General features: G+C 36.7%; 1 protein-coding gene across 2 annotated transcripts in view; it reads right to left on the reverse strand.

Moving 5' to 3' along the window:
- Positions 1-26,301, reverse strand: part of UBR3 (ubiquitin protein ligase E3 component n-recognin 3) — a 254,192-nt gene that overhangs the window by 98,749 nt on the left and 129,142 nt on the right. For both annotated transcript variants that reach the window (XM_089916715.1, XM_089916716.1), the window contains 2 exons: positions 9,754-9,903; positions 2,581-2,714 (listed from right to left, as the gene is read on the reverse strand). In XM_089916715.1, the coding sequence (XP_089772841.1) occupies positions 2,581-2,714; positions 9,754-9,903 (284 nt within the window). The remainder of the gene's footprint in view (positions 1-2,580; positions 2,715-9,753; positions 9,904-26,301) is intronic.

Genomic DNA, 26,301 nt, shown 5'->3' on the forward strand with positions numbered 1-26,301 from the left:
TATCTTTAAACTTGGAACAGAGTTTTAGCTTCCAGATAACTATACTCATAATGAAAGAGAATAATTATTAATTAGCCTTTCTCTACCCCATAAGATATAATAAACTATGCTGCTACTGAGTATTTTACCTGTTCGACATGGTACTTGATCTGTCTGTGATATCTAACCTTAACAACTGCCTCCTTAAAGCACCTACTTCCCTCTAGCTTCCACAATGCTACTCTCTTTTGGTTTTTCTCCAATCTCTTTAACCATTTGGTTTAGGCCTCCTTTTAAGACTTTTCTTTCTTCGTCTGCCCCTTCAAATGTTTAAATTCCTTAAGGTTCTATTCTTAGTGCTATTTTCTTATTAAAACTATTCTCCCTGAGTGACTTAATCAGTAAATTCAACTACCCTCCACGCCTGAGTCTCTTGCCTGAGTGCCAAATAAAAATGTTCAGCTGCCAACCAGAAATCTCCAATTTGAGGTGCCTGAGATAACATAAAACCAATGTGTCAAAAACTTTCATTTTCTCGATGAATCTTTCTCTTCCTCTTGGTTTAAAAACTCCACATCTGTTTAGTCACCAAATCAGAAAGCTAAAAGTTATTGTACATCACCCCCTTTCCTTCACACCACAGAATTGGTTCCCAAACCATATGAAATCCATCTCCTAAATAATTCATGATTTTGGTCTGTCCTTGCAAGCCTGTGTCATCTGCTGTGGGGACAGGGTTCTTAAATAAAGTTTCTTGTCTCCATGATGCATCCTGCACACATCTTTCTAAAGTACACAAATGTGGTTATGAGAATAACCCCAAAAAGTGACTAAACATTTCCAAGGATTTAATATAGTAAACAATAAAAAAGGGACCCAGATTATATAAGCAAACTACATACCCTTTTAAAATTTGTTTTAAAAGTTAATTGCTTTCATCTCTTTCTATTTTAAATTCTTCTCTGCTAATTCCTTCCCTTCGACCTATACACAGGCTTATTAGATTTTTCCTCCTAAAGTAATTTTCTTTGAATTTCATTTGGCCTCTGTCAAACAGCATTTCAGCCTGAACTTGAATTCACCCTCTAGAGTCTGCAGCAAATAGATGGCCAAGCCAGGGCAATATTACACACGAGGTCTAACATGACAGCATATGATGAAAGATTTGAGAGCCATCAAAACTGAGTAAACAATTAAATTTTATTTCTATGTTGGAAAAAAATTTATACATTATAATGTAAGATGACCAAATCATCTTTAAACAATAGTAAACAGAGTTCTAATATTAAATCAAGACTCTTCATGAGCATCTGAAAGTTAAAAATATTACACAGTGTAAAATGCCTTCCCAGACAATTCAAAGATGTGCAACAGCACAAATCAAATACTCACAGCAGGTGAGCTAGCTTCCACTGTTACACATCAGAAAAACAACAAGAGACCTGCTCATCTCTGTTTTATGTTTTGGAGCCATTTGAAGCAGAAGCAGATTTGGGTGTTAGATCTAAAATGAATGGTTGGTAGGCAGCTAATAAACAAGCTGCTCTCTTGGGCAATGTATTATAAAAATGTAATTAATCTTTCTTTTTAATGAAAGCAGTTAGCTTTTAAAACTGAAAATAGTAGGTCATTTGTCTATGTAACTGTTAGATGTCTTATTTTAATCTGCTAGAGTCAAAAAAAGCAGGAAGTCATTTACGAATATGAGACCTATATTTTAGGAAGACCTATATTCAACAATGTGCTCACCACTGTGCTGTGTTTAACACTGAATCTTCACAGCCTCAATATTTATTAAAACTTCATACAGTAAGTGGTCTTATCCCTTTTTATAAAAAGGGAGTGAAAAGCTGACCAAGATCACTCAGCTAAAAGTGGCAGAGACCAAGTTCAACCCTAAGTCTATCTGACTCCAAAGCTCAGGTTCCGTCCCTACTGTGTCATATCTCTCATATATAACACTTCCAATTTCACTAGTAAACAGACCATGTTACATGACTGAAATTCTACACATCAACTCTATAAAACGCATGCATTTGCTATGAAGAGAGCAGGATTTATGCAGTTTAATTCTATTATCAGTATCAGTGTCCACTGATAACTCTTCTGCTCTATATGGTCTGTCTGGCTACAAAACTGAAAATACAGTAAGCATCCACAATACACAAGCATGTGCGAGTCCCTGAGGGGACTACAACCAATAGAATAAATGGCCCTAGACCTCCAGAGGTATACAGTCCAGGGAGCACACCATTTATAAACAAAATAACCATTATGAAAGCACACAAAAGTATTAATGTAGAAATAAAATCTCACAATCACTCACAAAAACAAAACAAAGATTCAGTCCAGTTCAGATATCAGTTCAGAGCTTTTTTACAAAAAAGACTTTTTTGCTAGAAATGAATCGCTATTCTGACTGTAAGAAAGAGATACCCTACTTTTTCTCTCCTTTATTAGATCTCCCCTTCAAAATTATTATGCTCTTAGGTCTGAGTTATATTTTGACTGAGTAAGTTGAAGAAAAGATATAAAACTCTGGAGAGAAATAACCATCAATTTTGCAGACAAAAATACCATTTAATAAAAAAGGGTACTTACATCCTTAAAATAACGCTGTAATAATGAGAGCCTCACGTCATGAACTGCTGCACATGTATCCCAAGGGTAAATCTGCTCCTCTTCAGTGATAGGCAACTTTTTTGGCTCAATGTTGTCACGGCACTGCCCCAAAACTACATTAACAACAGAGTTAAGAGCTCATTAAAAAACCAACATGTAGACTTTATAAAACCAAGAAAAGTGGAGTTATTTACCATAAGCTTCACTCAGTTTTTCACCATTACAATATTTTTAAAGACCTAAAAGTGATTCTAGTTTTCTTCTACAGAATAAATAAAGCTTTACAAATGGCAATACTTATTTTCTAAAATAATACCAAAATATGAGTATGAACCCTGGATGGTTTCCAAAATCTATCCAGAGAAAAAGCCTAGAAGTTATGACTCACCAGTACAAATAAACTTCATTTCTAAATATACTATTTTTCACCAAAAGGAAATAGATATCACTGGAGGAAAAGCTAAGTCCAGGGTTGGGGAGAAGTGCAAGGTGAGCCTGGAGTTGTGTGTAATAAAGAGTAAGGAGGTATTCAAACACTGAGGGGGCAGGTCATGAGGACCTAAAGGAGTTTTGACTAGCGAAATTTGAGAAAACTTGAGAATCAAAAAGAATGATGACAGTAACAGATAACACATTCATTGATTTGGGCAGGGAACATCAAGTAAAAGGGTATTGATGTTAGACTCTCAATGTATCATCCTACAGAATACCAACCAAGTGATTAAACTTGGTTAGCATCACCAATAATGGAACAAACCGCCACTATGAGCCTCCTAATGTGATGCAACGGAAGGGAACATCATCATAATAGTGCCCTTGCCAAAAATGTTTAACTCGAATCTAATAGTAGGGAAACAATCATAAATCTAGAAAATGACACAGTCTGCAGAACTGACCCGAACTCTTCAAAATTTTTAAAAAGGTCCAGAGAAACTGTTCTGGAGAAGAGACTAACAAGAAATGGCAACTAAATGCAACACATGATCTTTGCTTGGCTCTTGGATCAAGAAAAAAATATAACTGCTATAAAAAATATTATTGGGACAATTGGGAGAATTTGAACATAGAATATTTTATTAAATTTCTTGGGTATGATAATGATACTAAGGTTATATAAAGGAATATCTTTCTTCTTAGGTGATACAACCTAAAGTATTTAGGGATAAAATGTCATGATGTCCGCCATTTTCTTCTGAAAAGTGTGTGTGTGTGTGTGTATAGATAAGTATGGGAACGAAAACATAAATATGACAACATGTTAACAATCAGTACAGGTGAAGGGTATTCAACTTTCCTGTAGATATAAAACTTTTCAAAATGAAAAGTTGAGAAAAGAGGTATTTTTATAATTGTAAAACATCATAATGCAAAAAAAGGAAGTGGGGATATAAGCATACAGTGCCACACATTACTCTAAGATTCAATAAGCATGGGAAGAGCCATTCTTAGAGAAGGGAATATCAGGCACAGCAACGTGGGCCCCAAGTTTTGCGGAGATTTATGGCAGCAGCAACAGGAAGAATAGACAAAAGCAGGTAGATGCTAGCAACTAAAATATAATTAGCCATGATGTATAATCCTCTTAATACACTGCTGAATTTGATTTGCTGGGAATTTGTTAAGGACTTTTACATCTATATTCATAAGGGATACCAGTCTATCATTTTCTTTTCTTGTGATGTCCTTATCTAGCTTTGGTATCAAGGTAATGCTGGCCTCAGAAATGAGTTAGGAAGTGTTCCCCGCCTCTCTCTTTTTTTTTAATATAGACTAGTTAGTTGGGTTTTTTTTAATTTATTTATTTTATTCATTTATTTTTGGCTGTGTTGGGTCTTTGTTGCTGCGCGTGGACTTTCTCTAGTTGCAGCGAGCGGGGGCTACTCTTCGTTGTGGTGCGCGGGCTTCTCATTGTGGTAGCTTCTCTTGTTGCAGAGCATGGGCTCTAGGTGCATGAGCTTCAGTAGTTGTGGCACGCGGGCTCAGTAGTTGTGGCTCTCGGGCTCTAGAGTGCAGGCTCAGTAGTTGTGGCACACGGGCTTAGATGCTCTGTGGCATGTGGGATCTTCCCGGACCAGGGATTGAACCCATGTCCCCTGCATTGGCAGGCAGTTTCTTAACCACTGCGCCACCAGGGAAGTCCATCCTCTGCCTCTTTTTTAATTTTTTTTTTTTTTTGGACAAATTTAAGGAGGAATGGCATTAATTCTTTAAATGTTTGGAAGACTCACCACTGAAGCTACCAGGTCCTGGGCTCTTATTTGTTGAGAAGTTTCTGATTACTGATTCAATCTCTTTACTGGTTTAATGTCTGTTCAAATTTCCTATTCTTCTTGAGTCAGTTTTGGTGGTTTGTGTATTTCTAGGAACTTATCCATTTCATCTAGGACATCAAATTTGTTGACATAAAATTATTCATATGTCTTTTTTTTTTTTTTTTTTTTGGCGGTGTGCGGGCCTCTCACTGTTGTGGCCTCTCCCATTGCAGAGCACAGGCTCCGGATGCGCAGGCTCAGTGGCCGTGGCTCATGGGCCCAGCTGCTCCGCGGCATGTGGGATCTTCCCGGACCGGGGCACGAACCCGTGTCCCCTGCATCGGCAGGCGGACTCTCAACCTCTGCACCACCAGGGAAGCCCCATATGTCTTTCTTATGTCTGTAAAGTCTATAGTAATGTCTCAACTTTCATTTCTGATTTTAGTTATTTGTGTGTTCTCTCTTTTTTTCTTGGTCAGTCTAGCTAAAAAAATTATCAATTTTGATGAAATTTTCAAGATTTTGGCTTTGCTGATTCTTTCTATTGCTTTTCTATTCTCTGTTTTATTTATCTAGGCGTGGTATTGGCACAAAAACAGATATATGCGTCAATGGAACAGAATAGAGAGCCCAGAAATAAGCCCACACACCTAAGGTCAATTAATCTTCAACAAAGGAGGCAAAAATATACAATGGGAAAAGGACAGTCTCTTCAGCAAGTGGCGTTGGGAAAGTTGGACAGCCGCATGTAAATCAATGAAGTTAGAACACACCCTCTCAGCATACACAAAAATAAACTCAAAATGGCTTAAAGACTTAAAACATAAGACATGACACCATAAAACTCCTAGAAGAGATCATAGGCAAAACATTCTCTGACATAAATTGTACCAATGTTTTCTTAGGCCAGTCTTCCAAGGCAATAGAAATAAAACAAAAATAAACAAATGGGACTTAAAGACTTAAACATAAGACATGACACCATAAAACTCCTAGAAGAGATCATAGGCAAAACATTCTCTGACATAAATTGGACCAGTGTTTTCTTAGGTCAGTCTTCCAAGGCAACAGAAATAAAACAAAAATAAACAAATGGCACCTAATCAAACTTACAAGCTCTTCCACAGCAAAGGAAACCATAAACAACATCAAAAGACAACCTACAGAATGGGAGAAAATATTTGCAAACGATGCAACCAACAAAGGCTTAATTTCCAAAATATACAAACATCTCATACAACTCAACAACAAAAAAACAAACAACTCAATCAAAAAATGGGCAGAAGACCTAAAGAGACATTTCTCCAAAGAAGACATACAGATGGCCAATAGGCACATGAAAAGATGCTCAACATCGCTAATTATTAGAAAAATGCAAATCAAAACTACAAAAAGTACCACCTCAAACCAGTCAGAATGGCCATCATTAAAAAGTCTACAAATAACAAATGCTGGAGAGGGTGTGGAGAAAAGGGAACCCTCCTATACTGTTGGTGGGAATGTAAATTGGTGCACCCTCTAAGGAAAACAGTATGGAGGTCCTCAAAAAACTAAAAATAGGGCTTCCCTGGTGGCGCAGTGGTTGAGAGCCCGCCTGCCAATGCAGGGGACACGGGTTCATGCCCCGGTCCGGGAGGATCCCACATGCCGCGGAGTGGCTAGGCCCGTGAGCCATGGCCGCTGAGCCTGCGCATCCGGAACCTGTGCTCCGCAACGGGAGAGGCCACAACAGTGAGAGGCCCGCGTACCACAAAAAAAAAAAACAAAAAACCTAAAAATAGAATTACCATATAATCCGGCAATTCCACTCCTAGGCATATATCCAGACAAAACTATAATTCAAAAAGATATATGCAACCCTATGTTCATAGCGGCACTCTACACAATAGCCAAGACATGGATATAAACTAAATGTCCATCGACAGATGAATGGATAAAGAAGATGTGCTACATATATACAATGGAATACTACTCAGCCATAAAAAGAACAAAATAATGTCATTTGCAGCAACATGGATGCAACTAGAGATTATCAAACTAAGTGAAGTCAGTCAGAAAGAGAAAGGCAAATACCATATGACATCACTTATCTGTGGAATCTAAAATATGACACAAACAAATCTATCTGTGAAAGAGAAACAGAATCACAGACAGAGAGAACAGACTGGTGGTTGCCAAGGGGGAGGGGGTTGAGAGAGGGATGGAGTGCGAGGTTGGGGTTAGCAGATGTAAGCTTTTATATACAATGGATAAATGACAAGGTCCTACTGTATAGCACACAGAACTATGTTCAATATCCTATGATAAACTATAATGGAGAAGAATATTTTTTTTAAAAAGAAATGTATATATATGTATAAATGAATCATTTTGCTGTACGGGAGAAATTATAAATCAACTATACTGCAATTTAAAAATATTGATTAAAAAAATGTTCAATGAACCAATTTCTTCAAATGGTAAAATGCATTTGGGGGCAGGGAGACAGGCACAGGAAAGATGAAAAGGGAATTTATTAATTAAAAGACTACAAGAGGCCCCTACAACTATAAATTAATTAATTAAACAAAATAAATAAGAAACAATTGGGGAATTTTGAACACTGACTAGATATTTGATGATACTGAGGAACTAAGTTACTTAGGAGTGACTATGGTTATGTTTTTTTTTTAAAAAATCCTTTCTATTTAACAGAAACAGTGAAATATTTATAGATGAAATAAAGTGATATCTGGAATCTGCTTCAAAATAACTCTAGGGGGAGGGAATAAATAAATTAAAATTAGCCACAAGTTGATTACTGTTAGAGACTGATGGGGACATGGAGGTTCATTTTACTAGTCTCTTTACATCAGTACATGGTTAAAAGTTTCCATATTCACATGTAAAAAGATAAAAGAAAAAGGGAAGAGACAAATCAAAATAAATAAAGAATTCAGAAGTAAGGAAAAAGTAAAGAGGGGTAAAAGGTGAGAGGATGTCAGTGGGTGGGTGAGACTCAGAAGGAAAGGAGACAGCCAGAGATTTCCCTGGCTATAATTCCCAGTTTAAATCACCCTTGAGGTTTAATGCTTTTAATGGTAGTTTCTTATTCTTTTTCTCCTATCTTAAAATGATAAAAGAACTGTGGTATAGTGGAATTATCTAATATCAATAAATTGAGATAGTGTACAAAATTGTTAAAAGGGGATTAAATGAAGTAACACGTCAAAGCAACTTTTTTTTTTTTTTTTTTCCTGTATGTGGGCCTCTCACCGTTGTGGCCTCTCCCGCTGCGGAGCACAGGCTCCGGACGCGCAGGCTCAGAGGCCATGGCTCACGGGCCCAGCCGCTCTGCGGCATGTGGGATTTTCCCGGACCGGGACACGAACCCGTGTCTCCTGCATCGGCAGGCAGACTCTCAACCACTGCGCCACCAGGGAAGCCCTCAAAGCAACTTTAAAAATATAAAATAATGATCAAGTAACAGTCTAAAACAATAACATAAGCTTCATTAGGGCAGGGATATTGTTTTGTTTTGTTTATTATAACAGTGGTGCTCAATAAATATATGTGAAATGAATGAATGAATGAATAAAACATTAATTTGATGATTATACAGTATTTGGTGAAGAAGTTATAAAAAGTCAAGTGGCAATAATCTAATAAACTGATTTCCTTACAACAGTAGAAAAGATAAGTAGCTGCAAAATTAGTCAGTACTCCCACACATTTCCTTTTTAGTAGGCATTTCTGGTCTTGACAGCTCTACTCCAATGTCCTGTTCAGTGAGGGTTTCCCAGATCAATTTCATGTTTAAACAAGGCGAGTAGTAAGACGAGAAACTAATCTACCAGGCACCATATTAGATCCTTTTGCCTATATTACATTACTTAACCAACACAACAATCCTCTGAAGTCAGTATTATCTCTATATTTAAAAGAAAGGAACAAACGTGGCCAGATTATGTCTAGCAATACCTATATTAGAATTCAGAGGAATGTCTTATATCTAACTCTTTCCACTTTATTAATTCGAAGAGTAAACACCCTAGAAAAAAATGCTCTGGAGAAATATGTAAGTCTTTTATTTCTCTTTGCTCCACACATACTCCTGTGGAAAAAGGATTACATCCATTAGGACTGAAGTGTCACAGTTATCACTACCTCAAAACACTTCGATATGGCAGAGGATAGAGAGCATTCAGACAAATCCTTCAATTTTTTTTTAATTGTTCTAACTATAGATTGGCAAACATATCAATCTGCAGGCTGTTTCAAGAACGAATGCTTTGGGCTTCCCTGGTGGTGCAGTGGTTGAGAGTCTGCCTGCCGATGCAGGGGACGCGGGTTCGTGCCCCGGTCCGGGAAGATCCCACATGCCGCGGAGCAGCTGGGCCAGTGAGCCATGGCCGCTGAGCCTGCACGTCCGGAGCCTGTGCTCCGCAATGGGAGAGACCGCAACAGTGAGAGGCCCGTGTACCACAAAAAAAAAAAGAACGAATGCTTCTAAGCTCAAGAAATAAGGGCAAAGCTACCTGAATATGCCTTATATAATTAAAATATTTAAATTGACAATAGTTATAAGCTTAAAATGCTTCTAGATTTTAGATCAATTAAATTGCCAAGAAAGCTGAACTCAGTTTTTGGCCACCTGGCATTGGTTATATTGCATCACACTTTAAAGAAAAAGATTGTGTAACATATTCTCTTAAAGGCTTCTTCCAACACTCATGTCCAGGAAAGTGAGATAAAACCAGATTAAGAATCTCTGCTAAACAGATCTAAATAGATCCTTGCTATAGATCTATAATCATTATGTAAACAAAAATATAGCTTTTAGTTAACAGAGATACTTATTAATTTACTGTAAATACTTCATCTCTAAAATGGTCCTACTAAAAAATTACTTTGAGTTTACCTGAGGATGCTTGTAACAGTACAACCAATCCTGTAGGTCTGTCTTCAGAGGAGGGGCCACTCTGTCCACAAATAACACAATCATACACTGCCTCAGAAACTTGTGGTTCTGCTGTGGTGATCTCCATAGGAATATCACTCTCTGGAGAATCTGAGGGGAAAAAGTTGCAGCTCTTAATTCCTGAAAAGAAAAATCTCTCTTCGATGAAATTATGGGGAAAAAAAAAATCAAGCTAAAATAATTTTGAACTTCAATATCAACAAATGTATATAGTAATAAAACTATGGGGAAATTATCTTGCTAAAATACTCAGGAAAAGACAAAAAATGCAAAGAATTGATATAATGAAAGACTTTAAATAATATATGGTTAAATACACTTCTGATGTTGTATCATTCACACATAAAATTAAATCTTAAAACACAGACGCAAAGATATTTGTATCCAAAAAATTCTTTTTCATACTATAATTTAAGGAAATAAGGGGGAGATCATTTGCTTTAATTTTCTTTGAGGCACCTCAGAGGGGAAATTTATAATAACATGGCAGCCCTTGGAAAGAAATGGCAATATTTATTAGGAGATAAAAGAGCAACGAACTATTTCTCCTTTCTTTTAATTGTAGTTATTATGATTATATCTTAGTGATAATAATTATCAATATATATTTATTTATGTAGGGAAAACATTTATATATGACCATATATATTAATAAAGGAGAACTATTATAGAAAATAACAGTAATCTTTTGGTGATATGTCATTAACAGCAAGAAATAAAATATTGAGTCAATAATCATTTCCAGATAAAAATTCTTAAATTAATGAAGATCAGTGACATCCACAGTGGCAAAGAAAGGAGTCGGAGTAGAGGGGACTAGGAAGATCAGGGAAGCAGAAATGATTTATGACATGTTTAAAAGATGGAAGCATATCTAAATAAATATGTTAAAAAATGACAGAAATCGAAAAAGAAAGATGTCAAGTTAGGATATGTTTTAATAAGAATTCATGCAGATAAACATATATCTGATATTTATTAAGACTGAGAGGAAAAGGGGAAGAAACCTAAAACTTTGGATAATGCTCAAAATTAATGGAAATTTAAAAAGAAGCCAATGAAAAAATCAGAGAAAAAACATTCAACAATATTTGAACAGAATCAAAACCAGAAAGCTCAACGTCTATGAAAACAAGATTAATGGGTCAAAATGAAAAGAAGATTTCAAACGAAGTACCAGGGGCCATTAAGATTTGACATGTGATTACTTTGTTTCTTAGGGGAAAATTTTTAGTACAGAAAAGAGGGGATGTGTCTGACTGATCTCAAGTTTCAAAGACGGGATGTATCTGATCGCTCTCAAGTTCAAATACAGAAATACCTGATTAAAGTGACATGAAATAATTCAGTCTCACATTAAGTGCCAAAGAACTAGAATTTCATTAATTCTATCTGACACACAAAGATATTTTTCCTTCTTTTATATCTTGGTACAATTAACTTGAAAACTTCAAGGAAATCCTAATACCAAAATGCGTTATCAAAGAGACTGCTAAGTTACCTTTTCTAGAGTTTTTAAAAGTAAGGCTTTACAATCTTCTACACGCACAGTATTTTTAATTCTAACTTTAATAATTACAAACACTAATGTCCCTTTTTTCCTTCAAGAAACTAAAAAGATTATAGTTTACTTCTTAAAAGAGGAAAATTCCTGCTTTATAGAACTTATTAATCCTACAATGAATTAAAATATATTATTGGTAATTTATGATTGATTCTATCATTCCAGTACCCAATTTCAAATTTTTAGTTAAGATTTTAAAAGGACCTATGACCGGGGCTTCCCTGTTGGCACAGTGGTTGAGAATCTGCCTGCCAATGCAGGGGACACAGGTTCGAGCCCTAGTCTGGGAAGATCCCACATGCCGCAGAGCAACTAGGCCCGTGAGCCACAACTACTGAGCCACAACTACTGAGCCTGCGCGTCTGGAGCCTGTGCTCCGCAAAAAGAGAGGCTGCGATAGTGAGAGGCCTGCGCACCACGATGAAGAGTGGCCCCCACTTGCCGCAACTAGAGAAAGCCCTCGCACAGAAACGAAGACCCAACACAGCCATAAATAAATAAATAAATAAATAAATAAATATATATATATATATATATATATATAAAAATAAAGGACCTATGACCAAATGTAATTACTGTTTCTCACCTATAGATAAAGACATGAAAAAATATCAAGAGTACCCTATTCTGAAGAAGTCAGGCTCAAAAGAATGCATATTAGATATAAATGGCTACATAAAGAACAAAAACAGGCAAAACTAATGTATAGGATTAGGAGTAAGGATACTGGCTACTCTTGGAAGAGACAGTGACAGAGAACAAGATGAGGGTTTGTGGGATGCTGCTAATGTTCTGTTTCTCAATCTGGAGGCTGGTTACACAGTGATATTCAGTTTTTAAAAGCTCAAAGAGCTCTATACTCGTGACACATGCACACTTATATGTGTAATAGCTCTATACTCATGATAAATGAGCATTTCTATGTATATGCTATATTTCAATAAAAAGGTTTTAAGCCCAACTAAATGAACAGCATAACTGGGTATATTCTGTAATAAGTATTAAAATAAAGATACTTAATTCTGCCAACTACATGTACACATCAACATCTGCACATATTTTCCACACAAAATAAAATCTAAAAGGACGTGTCCTACAAATTGACACAATGAAGAGATTACAATGATTTTTCTCTAGGTAAACTAAATGGAGGCAGATGCAAAACTGAGAGACTAACAGTCAAAGATGATAAATGTAAGTGCTACCAGAGGCCATTCTAATAATGAAAGCATTCTTGCTACTAATAACCCTTTCAATTCTTAAAATTCTACTTTGACTTCCAATACAATTAAAATTTTAAATGTGTTTCAGTGTAAAATTGACACTTTCCCTTTTAAAACAAAAGTGCCTGTTTTAAATTACCGTGATTAATATTATTACAATAAAGGCAAAAAAATTAATGAAGTGATAGTTACCTCATCTGTTTGGTTTAACATGAACAGACAAGAATCTATCTGAATTAAGTAGGTGATTCTTCTGAATGTTATTTCAATTCGCCAAGTTCTACTTACAATCACTCTGTTAGAATGACTGCAAAATGGCCCCAATTCTCCACTCCTCCCTGTATCTAAGATCTTTGCAAGGTTAACTCTGCAACTTCTCCCAAGAGGTAGAATTTATTCCCCAATCTTTGTATATGGGCTGCCTTGATTTGCTTTAGACAAAGAGAATTGTGGCAGAAATAACATGGCTTTCCAAGACTAGGCCTAAAGTGGTCTTGTATATTCTCTTTCAATAGCTCTCCCTCAAAATCTCTCCCCCAACATCTCTCTCCCTCTCCCTCTCGACCATACCACTTACGTGAGAGTAAGTCTGGGGTAGCCTGCTGGAGAAGGAGAGAGCCCACCTGGAACACAGCCAAGTTGTCCCACCAGCTCAGGCCAGTCCCAACTAACCAACTTTCAGATCGTTCTTGGCACATGTTTTGTTCTTGTGTTTATGGAGTTTTGTGGATGAATAGAGAAAAGAATGTGAAAATGATGTAGGGATGATATATTTAGTGCCCTCAGAATCATGGGAAATATATTTTTGTTTGAAAACATTATGCCTCCCTGAGGAATAGTCAACTGCCATACACAATTACCACAGGGCAAAGTGTGGTCTGCAGCCCAGTGGTAGGCACAGAGAAGTTTCTTTATTGCATAAATTGATGCTTGGTTTTAAGAACACACAATACACTTTAATTTTTAACTACAACTGAGTATTTGGTAGTAACCTACCAGGTGAGTTACTATTTATAAACTAAGCACACTACTAGAGTTTACTGTTTTCTACTAAGAAGCCTGTGACAACTGCCACTATTGCAAAACTCCTGCTGTGCAATATCATTAATTCTGGTAAAGATGTACAGTGCTGTCCTGAACTGATCGTCATTTTTATTACTGACATTCTTGCTTTCCTCTTCTTTTTTTTACTTGGTACAGAGAGGAACTTCTCATTCCCTTTTTAAAAATAATACCATTTTAAAATAATTTTAGATTTGCAGAAAAGTTTTGAAGCTACTACAGAGTTCTCATATGCCTCACACCCAGTTTCCCCTTAAATCTTATATTAGCATGATATGACTGTCACAGTGAACTAATATTGATATATTATTGAGCAATTTTTATTGATATAATATTGATAGATTAAAGTCCATATTTTCTTCAGATTTTGTTAGTTTCTACCTAGTATCATTCTTCTTTTCCAGGATCCCATCCGGGATACCGTATTACATTTTGCTGTCATGTCTTTTCCAGGATCCCATCCAGGATACCATATTACATTTAGTTGTCATGTCTCCTTAGGCTACTCTTAGCTGTGACCGTTTCTCGGACTTCCCTTGTTTTGGATGACCTTGACAGTTTTGAGGAATACTGGTCAGGTATTTTGTATAACATTCCTCAATTGTAATTTGTCTGATGTTTTTCTCAAGGTTAGTCTGAGGTTATGGTTTTGAGGGAGGGGGACCACTGAGGTAAAGTACCATTCTCATCAACATCCTATCAAGGGTGCATAATATCAGCATGATTTACTACTGTTGATATTGACCTTGATCATCTGCTTTAGGCAGTATTTGCCAACTTTCTCTCCTGTAAAGTTCCTTTTTCCCCTTTTCCACACTGTACTTTTGAGAAGGAAGTCGCTAAGCACAGCCCACACTTAAATAGTACAGAGTCAGGGACTTTACTGGTGGTCCAGTGGGTAAGACTCCATGCTCCCAAGGCAGGGGGCCTGGGTTCGATCCCTGGTCAGGGAACTAGATCCCGCATGCATGCGGCAACTAAGAGTCCAATGCCACAACTAAGAAGTCCGCATGCCGCAGTTAAGAGCTGGCATGCTGCAGTGAAGGTCTCGCGTGCCACAACTAAGACCCAGAGCAGCCTAAATAAATAAATAATTTTTTTTTTTTAAAGAGTAGGGAGTTATGTTCCACCTCCTTGAGGGTGAAAATCTACATAAATTATTTGGAATTCTTCAGCATGGGAAATTTGTCTATTCTCCCTCATTCATTTATTTATTCAATCCTTTACTTACGGTAGTATGAACTCATAGGTATTCGTTTTATACTTAGGGTTACGATCCAATACTACTTTATTTTCTTGTTCAAATTGGTCCAACTTGGCCTTTGGAAGTACTTTCAGTCGGCTTCTGAGTCCCTCTGACATACTGCCCCACCTCCCACCCACCAATGTGTGTGTGTGTGTGTGTGTGTGTGTGTGTGTGTGTTTAGTACTTCCTAACTTCCTAGAGCTATGAGATGCTCCAGGCTCATCTTGCATATTCCCTGCCCCAGTTCTAGAAGGAACCATTTCTCCAAGGAGATCTGCTTCCTTTTTATTTTAATTTTTCATATATTTTTGGAGAACTGTATTAGAAACCAAGATCTGGGGCACTGGGTGTGCTTGTTTCTACTGGAGCATCTTTACTTCTAGGCCCTCTCCACTGACACAGGAAGGAAAACTATGTCTGCATACTAACTTGTGTATATGCACGTACCCATAAATATTTATATATATGTCATTTCACCTGTATCTATATTAACCTAAATGTGAGTTCATACTGATGTCTCCAACTCTAATCCATTAAAACATGGACATTCCAGCGTCTTCCCTTGCTTAGCTGTAACCTCCCACTCCAACAGTGAGAAATCAAGTTCCAATCATCTGCCATCTATTCACAGGCATACCTCAGAGATATTGCGGGTTCGGGTCCAGACCATGACAATATAGCAAGTATGGCAATAAAGTGAGTCACATGAATATTTTTGGTTTCCTGGTGCATATAAAAGTTATGTTTATACTATATTGTAGTCTATGAAGTGTGCAATAGCATTATGTCTAAAAAAAACAATGTACACACCTTAATTAAAAAGTACTTTATTGGTAAAAAATGCTAACCATCATATGAGCCTTCAGCAAGTCTAATCTTTTTGCTGGCGGAAGGCCTTGTCTCAAGGCTGACAGCTGATGACTGAGCAGGGTGGTGGCTGCTACAGGCTGGGGTGGCTGTAGCAGTTTCTTAAAATAAGACATCAGTGAAGTCTGTCATATTGACTGACTCGTCCTTTCATGAATGATTTCTCTGTAGCACGCAATACTGTTTGATAGTATTTTACCCAGAGTAGAACTTCTTTCATAATTGGAGTCAATCCTCTCAAACCCTACCACTGCTTTATCAACTAAGTGTATGTAATGTTCTAAATCCTTTCTTGCCATTTCAACAATCTTCACAGCATCTTCACCAGGAGTAGATTCCACATCAAGAAAGCACCTTCTTTGCTCATTCGTAAGAAGCAACTCCTCATCTGTTCAAGTTTTATCGTGAGCTTGCAGCAATTCAGTCACATCCTCAGACTCCACTTCTAATTCTAGTTCTCTTGCTATTTCCACCACACTGTAGTTACTTCCTCCACTGTAGTCTTGAACCCCTCAAAGTCATCCATGAGGGTTGGAATGAACCTATTCCAAACTCCTATGTATGTTGATATTTGACCTCTTCCCATGAATCATGAATGTTCTAAATGGCATCTGAATCCTTTACAGAAGTTTTCAATTTACTTTGCCCAGCTCCATCAGAGGAATCACTATCTATGGCACCTATAGCCTTGTGAAATGTATTTCTTGGGACTTCCCTGGTTGCACAGCAGTTAAGACTCCGTGCTCCCAATGCAGGGGGCCTGGGTTTGATCCCTGATCAGGGAACTAGATCCCACATGCGTGCCACAATTAAGGAGCACACATGCCACAACTAAAGAAGCTAGCGAGCCGCAACTAAGGAGCCTGCCTGCTGCAACTAAGACCCGGCACAACCAAATAAATAAATATATATACTTTTTAAAAAGACACTGCTTTAAAAAGAAAAAAAGAAACGTATTTCTTAAATAATAAGACTTGAAAGTCGAAATTACTCCTTGATCCATGGGCTGCAGAATGGATACTACAGGCTTGAAAAACAATATAATCTCATTCATCTTCATCAGAGCTCTTGGGTGACCAGGTGCATTGCCAGTGAGCAGTGATATTTTGAAAGGAATATTTTTTTTCTGAGCAGTAGGTCTCAACAATGGACTTAAAATAGTCAGTAAGCCATGTTGTCAACAGATGTGCTGTCATTCAGACTTTGTTGTTCCACCTATAGATTAGATTTAGAATGACTCTTAAGGGCCCTAGGATTTTTGGAATGGTAAATGAGCATTGGCTTCAACTTAAAGTCACCAGCTGCATCAGCCTCTAACACAAGAGTCAGCTTGTCCTTTGAAGCTATGAAGCTAGGCATTGACTTCTCTCTAGCTATGAAAATCCTGGATGGCATCTTCTTCCAATATGAGGCTATTTCACCTACATTGAGACTCTGTCATTTAGTGTAGCCACCTTCATTAATCATTTTAGCTAGATCCTCTGATTAATTTGTTGCAGCTTCTACATCAGCACTTGCTGCTTCGCCCTGCATTTTTGTGTTACAGAGATGGCTTCTTTTCTTAAACCTCATGAACAACCTCTGCTAGCTTCAAACTTTTCTTCTGCAGCTTCCTCACCTCTCTCAGCTTTCACAGAATTAAAAAGACTTAAGGGCTTGCTCTGGCTCAGGCTTTGGCTTACGGGAATGTTGTGGCTGGTTTGATCTTATATGCAGACCACTGAAACTTTCTCCATATCAGCAATAAGGCAGTTTTGCTTTCTTATCATTCGTGTGTTCACTGCAGTAGTACTTTTTTTTTTTTTTTTTTTTTTGCAGTACGCGGGCCTCTCACTGTTGTGGCCTCTCCCATTGTGGAGCACAGGCTCCGGACGTGCAGGCCCAGCGGCCATGGCTCACAGGCCCAGCCGCTCCGCGGCATGTGGGATCTTCCTGGACCGGGGCACAAACCCGTGTCCCCTGCATCGGCAGGCAGACTCTCAACCACTGCGCCACCAGGGAAGCCCTGCAGTAGCGCTTTTAATTTCCTTCAAGAACTTTTCCTTTGCATTCACAACCTGGCTAACTGTTTGGCACAAGCGGCTTATCTAGGCTTTCAACATGCCTTCCTCACTAAGCTTAATCATTTCTAGCTTTTGATTATAAATGAGAGACGTGCAGTTCATCCTTTCACTTGAACACTTAGAGTCCACTGTAGGATTATTAATCGGCCTAATTTCAATATTGTTGCGCCTCAGGGAATAGGGAGGCTCAAGGAAAGGAAGAGAGACAGGGGGATAGCTAGTCAGTGGAGCAGTCAGAACACACAAAACATTTACTGATTCAGATCACCATCTTATATGGGTGAATTCGTGGCACCCCAAAACAATTACAGTAGTAACATCAAAGATCACTGATCACAGATCACCATAACAAATATTATAATAGTGAAAAAGTTTGAAATATTGTGAGAATTACCAAAATGTGACACAGAGACACGGAGTAAGCAAATGCTGTTGGAAAAATGGCACCAACAGACTTGCTCAACGCAGGGTTGCCACAAACTTTCAATCTGTAAAAAAACACAGTATCTACAAAGTGCAATAAAGCAAAGCACAATAAAATGAGGTATGCCTGTATGTAAGTGCTCAATTTCAGTATACATGTACAGTGGTTTCAGAACAGTTAACCCATTCACCATGGCAGAAACTTTATCAACTACAGTACAACGCTTATGTGCAGTTCCTTTTGCCTTCAGTCTTAAGCAATTCCACTCATTTCCAAGTTAAGCACCTTTTTCCCATCCCCTTCAATGAAGTTGTTTCATACATTTGTAATATACAGTTAGATTCTCTTGATACATTCTGTATTCCATCCTGAGACCTCCAACCTCCTAAATGACTTTTTAATTTGCATACTTAAGATTCACTCTGTTACAAAGTCCTATGGGTCTTGACAAAAGCATAGTGTTATGTACCTAACTTTATCGTATCATACAGAATAATTTCACTGCTCTAAAAAAATCCCCTATGCTTCACCTATTTCGCCCATTATCACTCCCAAACCCTGGCAACCACTGATTTGTTTACTGGCTCTATAGTCTTGCCTTTTCCAAAATGTCATGTAACTGGAAACATACAGTATGTAGCCTTTTCAGACAGGCTTCTTTCAGTAAGCATACACATTTACGATTCACCTACATCTTTGCACAGCTTGATACAGCATTCCCTTTTATTGTTGAACAGTATTCTATAGTATGGATGTACCAGAGTTTGTTTATCCCTTCATCTATTGAAGGATTTCTTCACTATTTCCAGTTTTGAGTAATTATGAATAAAGCTGCTATGAACATTCACACGCAGATTTCTGTGTAGACATAAGTTTTTATACCAGTTGGGTAAATACCTCAGAACATGATGGCTGTATCATATGGTAAAACTAAGTTTAGCTTTATAGGAAAATGTTTCATTCCTAAACGAAAAAATTTCAGGAGAAAGAACTTTTTGTATCTTTAATTGACAATACATGGAAAAAAACCTGAGTTAATGTCAGATTTACATCACTGTAACTGGTTCTTTAAAATTATTAGTTAATAGTATTAAAACTATATAAACACTTATCTCCATCTAGTGGCTACCAAAGAGTAGATATATAAAGTGAAATACCAATTTCAGAAACTTATGTTGACTGTTTACCACAGCACTGTTAGTTATAGCAAAATCAAAAACAAACTGAAAACAAAGTGAATATCCAATAATAGAGAGGTAGCTGAGTAAAGTACTTCATTATGGGCTATTATGAGCTTTCCCTCCCTCCCCTCAAATAAAGAAACGGAAGGAAAAGAAACAAATTAGAGCAGTGGTTCTCAACTCTGGCTGCACATTAAGAATCAGCTGGGAACTTTCAAAAGGTTCGTATGCCTGAGCCCCACTCCCAGAGACTCTTCTTTAGTCTATAGTGGATCCCAGGCACAGATATTATTTTAAGGGGGATACAGTGATTCTAATGTGCAAAGTTGAGTACTACTGAATCAGAACTACTAGAGAGCACCTGGAGGTATTACTGAGGTAGAGAGCAGCAAAAAGTGATCCCATCTGGTAAAGCAAACAATGATCAAAATCAAGGAAGAAAGAAAGGGGGAGAGGGGAGAAGGAGGGGAAACCTGATATGAACATATAATTGTAGTATGTTTGTATATGATTATATAAATACAGAGAAAAGCACAAGAATATACCAAGCAAGCTGTAAGCATGGGTCATGGAAGGAGAAAAAAATAATATGGATTAAAAATATTTATATTAATCCCGTGTATATAACATTGCATACATATGCAAGCACATGTGTGCATAATGATATCTGGGATAAAAAGAGATCCCAGATACTAATTTGCAGGGATATTCATGATACATTGTTAAGTGTTTTAAAAAGGAAGCTGTACCCCAATGTTCATAGCAGCATTTATAACAGCCAAGATACAGAAGCAACCTAAGTGTCCACTGACAGATGAAATGGATAAAGAAGTATACATACACATACACACACACACACACACACACACACACACACACACAATAATATTCAGCCATGAAAAAATGAAATCTTGACATATGCAACAATATGGATGGATCTAGAAGGTACTGTGTTAAAGTGAAGTAAGTCAGAGAAAGACAAATAACTGTATGACCTCATAAGTGGAATGTAAAAAAACAAAACAAAATGAAACAGAATCATAGATACAGAGAACAAATGGGTGGTTGCCAGAGGGAAGGGGAGTGGGGAGTGGGAGGTAAAATAGCTGAAGGGGATTAAGAGGCACAAACCTTCAGTTATAAAATAAATAAGGCAGTGGGATGTTATATATAGCATAAGGAATCTGGTCAATAATACTGTAGTAACTTTGTATGGGGGCAGATGGTTACTAGACTTAAAATGATCATTTCATAATTTATGCAAATATCAAATTACTATGTAGTACACCTGAAACTAACATAATATTGTACACTAACTATATTTCAATTTTCTTAAAAAAGGAAGCATGGGACTTCCCTGGCAGTCCAGTGGTTAAGGTTCCGTGCTTCCAATGCAGGGGGCACGGGTTCGATCTCTGGTCGGAGAACTAAGATCCCACATGCCGCGCTGGGCAGGCCAAAAGTAAAAAAAAAAAGAAAAAAAAAAAAAGGAAGCAAACTGTACAGTATTATACACAGTAAAATTTTATTTCAGGAAAAACAAATAGAAACAAAATGCATTCATGTGAAACAAGAAAGCCTGTTTATAATGGTTTATCCTGGAGGGGTGAAATTTAAACGGGAAGGTAGGAAGAGATGATAAGCTTTGCTTTCACACAGTTTTGTATGATATGTTAAGCATATTTTTTTTAATGTCTTGGATTGGTATCAGTGGGTCTTATTTATGGAACAAATAACCAAAACATAACATACATTTATGGGCTGTATTTTTTTTTTTTTTGAAATATACCACATCACAGATGACTGACTTGAATGACAGATGCAGCACCATCCCTCAAAAATGAACAAATTTACAATCAGAGCAACCAACATAAAAAGTATTCTATCCATGAGATCTGCTTTCTAATTTAAGTGAAAAGAAATTCAACTAGTTTCTATTTAGTTGAGAGAATAAGAATTTCACAAGTTAACACAGCAAAATTTACATAATTTATAAAATAATAACAGATGCAACAGCCATAAATACATAGGACTAATGCACTATATGCATTCCAATGTCACAAGTAGATCGGTCCTACCTAAAACAGAGCAAGTCTACAGCTGTGCCTGATTCCAAGCAAATGTAAGAATATAAAAGAGGCTAATTTATGATAGAATCAAACCCTAAAGCAGCAAAAAGATGTGTCAGGGAATAAGAAGCAGTTAAAGATATAAACAGCATCCTTTTCCATAATAAGAGAAATGCTCATTAAAATTAGACCAGATACCACTTCTTTTCACCTACCAGATTAGCAAAAATACAAAAGTTTGACAACATATTCTAATGACAAGTACGCAGGGAAATTGATACTATGACACACTGTTGATGGGAATGCAAAATGGTACAACCCCGTAAGGGTAATTTGGCAATATCTAGCAAAATTACACGTGTTTACCCTTTGACCCAGCAATCCCACATCTAGAAATCTATCTTACAGATACATTATCAAAATACAAAAAGATACATGCACAAAGATATTCACTGCAGTACAACTTGTATAACAAAAGACTGGAAATTACCCAAATGTCCAATAATAGAAGACCATTTGAATAAACTATGGGGGGTGGTATCGTGGGGAATCTACTATACAGGTAGAAAAAAGAATAAAGAACATCTCTATACACTGCATGATGGGTTCTCCAGGATATAATGTTAAGTGAAAAAAGCAAGGTAGAAGAATTATACATAGTATGTTATCAATTACCTAAGAAGGGGACACTGGGGATGTAACTATTTTTATGTCTCAATATATATATATATCCCCAACCCCCTTTCTTATGTAAATTATTAAAAAAATAAAAGGATAAACCTCAAATTAAACTGTACTATTAAATAGCAAAATAAACAGCTCCCTCCACAACTAACAACAATAAGAGGTCAACCAAATCCTGATCTATGCCAGCTCCTGCTTGGACTACCCCACTTTCCAAACGAAATCTTAAAGGATGGGTACTGTGGACAGCTAATATTTCTATCTACCTAGTATCTACTGTCCCATCTGCTAACAGCAGGACTCAATTTTTGCTTAGAGAATCATACCATCACCCCCACTTTTGATTCATATGACTGGAGTGGGGCTGACCTTATAACTAGGCTAGACTAATAGAGACACACCAAGGATTTTTGTTTCAGCTACTGGAAAAGAAGCATTCTTTTCATTCTGGTTTAAAAATAAATAAATAACACTTTCCAAACACATTGAATAATCCCTTCTATCTTGTACCTTGTACCTCAATCAATCAACCATCAGTCTATTAATTCTTATTTTGCAACTGTCCTCATAACTGTCCCTTTCTATCTCCAGGCTACCAACTTGGGGGAGTAGGGGAGGGGAGGGACTTAACTCTGCTCAATTTGCTTCAAATATGAAGAAACAGTAAAGAGCTTGTTGATTAACAGCCCATACTCCACCATTTACTACTGTATAATCTCAGACAAATTTCTTAACCTAAATTTAGGCATCTTTATCTGGAATACTACCATCTATCTCATGGGTCTATCAGGACAAATAAGTCAATATACAGAATGTGTTTAGCATAGTTTTGGTTACACAGTTAACATACAAAAATATATCTCATCATCATCATCCCCCCAAATTCATACTTTTAGACCCAGACCCAAAATACAGACAAGGTTTTGTATATACAATGTTCATAATAATTTTAAAAAACTGTAAAACTAAAGTCCAATTATGATGGGATGATTAAGTAAATTATAGAATAAAAGTAATAATAGTAATAGCCAATGCTTATAAACACTTATTATGTGCCAAGCACTCTGTTTTAAGTGTTTTAAATGTACTAATACATTCAATCTTCACAACAACCCTATGAGGTAGGCAGTATAATAATCCCTTTTTAACTATGTGGAAACCAATGTAGAGAGAAGTTCAGTAAATTACTTCAGGCAATGGAGTGGCTGCAATATGAACTTGGCAGTAAGGCTCCAGAGTCCATGATGATAACCACTACCTGCTACCTCTCCAACGAAGTAAAGCCTTTAAAAATCATAGTTACCAGGAGTTTTAATAATAATATAGGGATATGTTTATGCTAAAATGTTGAGCAAGAAGACATGAAACCAAATTGTACTACGCAGTATCATCTGTAATGTACGTGTCTTTTGGATGGTGGGATTAGGGATAAAATTCATCCTTCTTTATGTTTTTCTGTACCATATAACTTCTACGATTAAATGTAGTATATTTAAGATAAGAAAATAATTTCCAAAATAAATTTGCTCTATATTAAGCATCTAAACTCTCACTTGAAACAATTATGCTGGATTTCAGTCATATCTATCTGATAAGCCTTAATGAATCAAGGTCTAACATCCTGACTTCTATACCTAGATGGCTAGTAAAAACAAATAATGGGGTATAGTAATCAGGAGACAAAGACAGAAGGAATTGCACAGGGAGTCTTTTCATATAGAAAATTTGATAACTACAAAAAGGCATTATCAACATATAAATAAGAGTACTAATCACAGAGTAGAAATCTGTTGCATTCAGAGAGAAAAGCGTTTGTCCTTAAATTTTTACCTAATGATGTAAAATATTTGATTAGAGGACTTGTAAAGTACTGTATGTTATAAATTCAAAATACTCTACATGTTATGTTACTAGACTAGAAATCTTGGGAGAACATCCCTCATACACAAAGATAAAGGCAAAATAAGAAAGAAGCAACTATAGAATGCTAACATTTACAACACAGATGGGAAATAATGCAAGAAGACAAAAGGTATCTGACAAATAGAGCAGAGGACTGGACTGAGATTAAATTGTGTCTGTATTATTGCTAAATAGTACCTCAGGTGTGGGCCCTGCTTTATGTGTTAATAATATTATAATACATAATATCAGATGTAAATGAGCAGAGTAATCAGAGGCAGTGAGACATATGACTCTGTAATTTTTATCTTGAGCGATGTATGAAAATGGGATCTCAAACAGGTTCTAGGGGTCAAACAGATCTCTTTGGGAAGGGAGTGAGTTATAAATAAAAGGAATATGCAAATCTGAATGGTCCAGAATCCCACTGGCATGGCCATAACCAACATAAATAAACCAAACGCTCATGAATCTATTATTACCTCACCTGTCACCACTGCAGCATGCAAGAACCGGGACTAAGAGAGAGCGGAGCCCATTATCCTGATGGCTTCTGGGAATTGCCTCTGTTTGCTAGCAATCATGTCTGCCTGATCCCTCAATTGTTGTTCCTGTGCCCTGGCTACTACCAAAAAAGATCAAACCTTCCAAAAAGTAGTAAGATTTAGGACAGTGAGTCAATAACTTTGCACACTACTGACATTCAAATATATGATTGTGAACATAACTGGTTCCTAAGCATTGCTTATCAAATTTTATACTTAGCCTGGGTGAGCAACATCTCCCACTCTCATTAGCAACTATTCCAAACCTCAGGTGGCATTCTTTTCACTCAGCAGAACTCACGTTTTACTTAGCCCTGAAAACTGAAGCAACTGAGTGATCACCTGAACTTCCCACTTCCCCTGCGCCTAATGGAACTCACCTCTATCTCCATCCACTCTTTCCCTCTTCCCTCCAGTCTCCTCAGGGAATGAGGTGGCCATTCTCCTATTCAAGACAATACTACCTAACCTCCTCTGGATACTTTGCTTAATCAATTCCTTAGAAAACTGTTTTTGTTCTATCTCACTTGGCAGTGGGAGGCAACAGATTAAAAACAATTTCTGAAAGCAGTATTAACTAAGCTTTTTTTCTTAGTTCCTAAGGTTGCCAACAAACAAACAAACAAACCGAACTGTACATCAAACTGGTTACACTACCTCCCCCAAAAAGACTGCTCTCAAGTGACTTCAGAACACAGAGCTTTTGACTATATACCCTTAGTAGAATTACCGAAGGACAAAATGATCTGTAAACAATTTTAAATTTTTTAAACTTAATTCAATGATTTCATTGTTTAACATAATATCCAGGTTGGTATTTGAAGCTATTTACTTTGAAAGAAAAAGTAATTTTCTTACATATGATGTATTGTGCTTGAGTAGGAGAATATTCTCAATCCTAGGACACGTATGTTGAAGTATTTAGGAGTAAAGTGTCATGATGTCTATAACTTACTTCATTTAGTAGAGACAGACAGAGAGGGAAAGAACAAATAAAGAAAAATGTTAACTAGGGGAGGATTACAGTGGTACATGGGAATTTATAATACTATTCCTTTAGCTTTTCTGTATGTTTGAAATTTTTCATAAGAATAAACAGCATGTGTGAAATTAACTCATTTTGGTTTAAAAAAAAAAGCATTTATATACATATATACTCAGAAAAAGATTTGTAAGGATACAGCCTAGGTTAGGAAATCTGATAGTAAAAATATAATATTATTTTCTTATTTTTGATTATATGTGCTTTCTAAGTTTCTATAATAAAAATTTAATGTTTTTGTAATAACAGAAATTTTAACTTTATATATTATAATAACAAATATAAGTAAGTATCTAATCAAGATTGCAGACTGAGCACAGGCTTTTGTCTCCATTCCTTCTAAAAAACCACTGAAATAAAAGTAGAGAAATACATAAAGAAATATTTCCCCAAGAATATAGAAAAAGGATGGAGTTGTGGAAGAGAGTTTCACCAACCAACAAATAAGAAATGTCAATAAAATTTCCAAAAGATTGGAGGAGATGGAGACATGCTGAAAATGAAAGAAAGTCATAAAAGCTGCAACCACTTATGTATTATGAGAAAGTTTACAGAAAGGAAGAATTGATCTCTCCGTTAGAAGAATGTCAACTCTGGGCTCAGAATCAGTCAGTGA

Source organism: Delphinapterus leucas, chromosome 8 (assembly GCF_059928025.1).
Source record: "Delphinapterus leucas isolate spDelLeu-1000000601 "Yukka" chromosome 8, BTC_Dleu_Yukka2, whole genome shotgun sequence".
NCBI classification, from domain to species: Eukaryota; Metazoa; Chordata; class Mammalia; order Artiodactyla; family Monodontidae; genus Delphinapterus; species Delphinapterus leucas.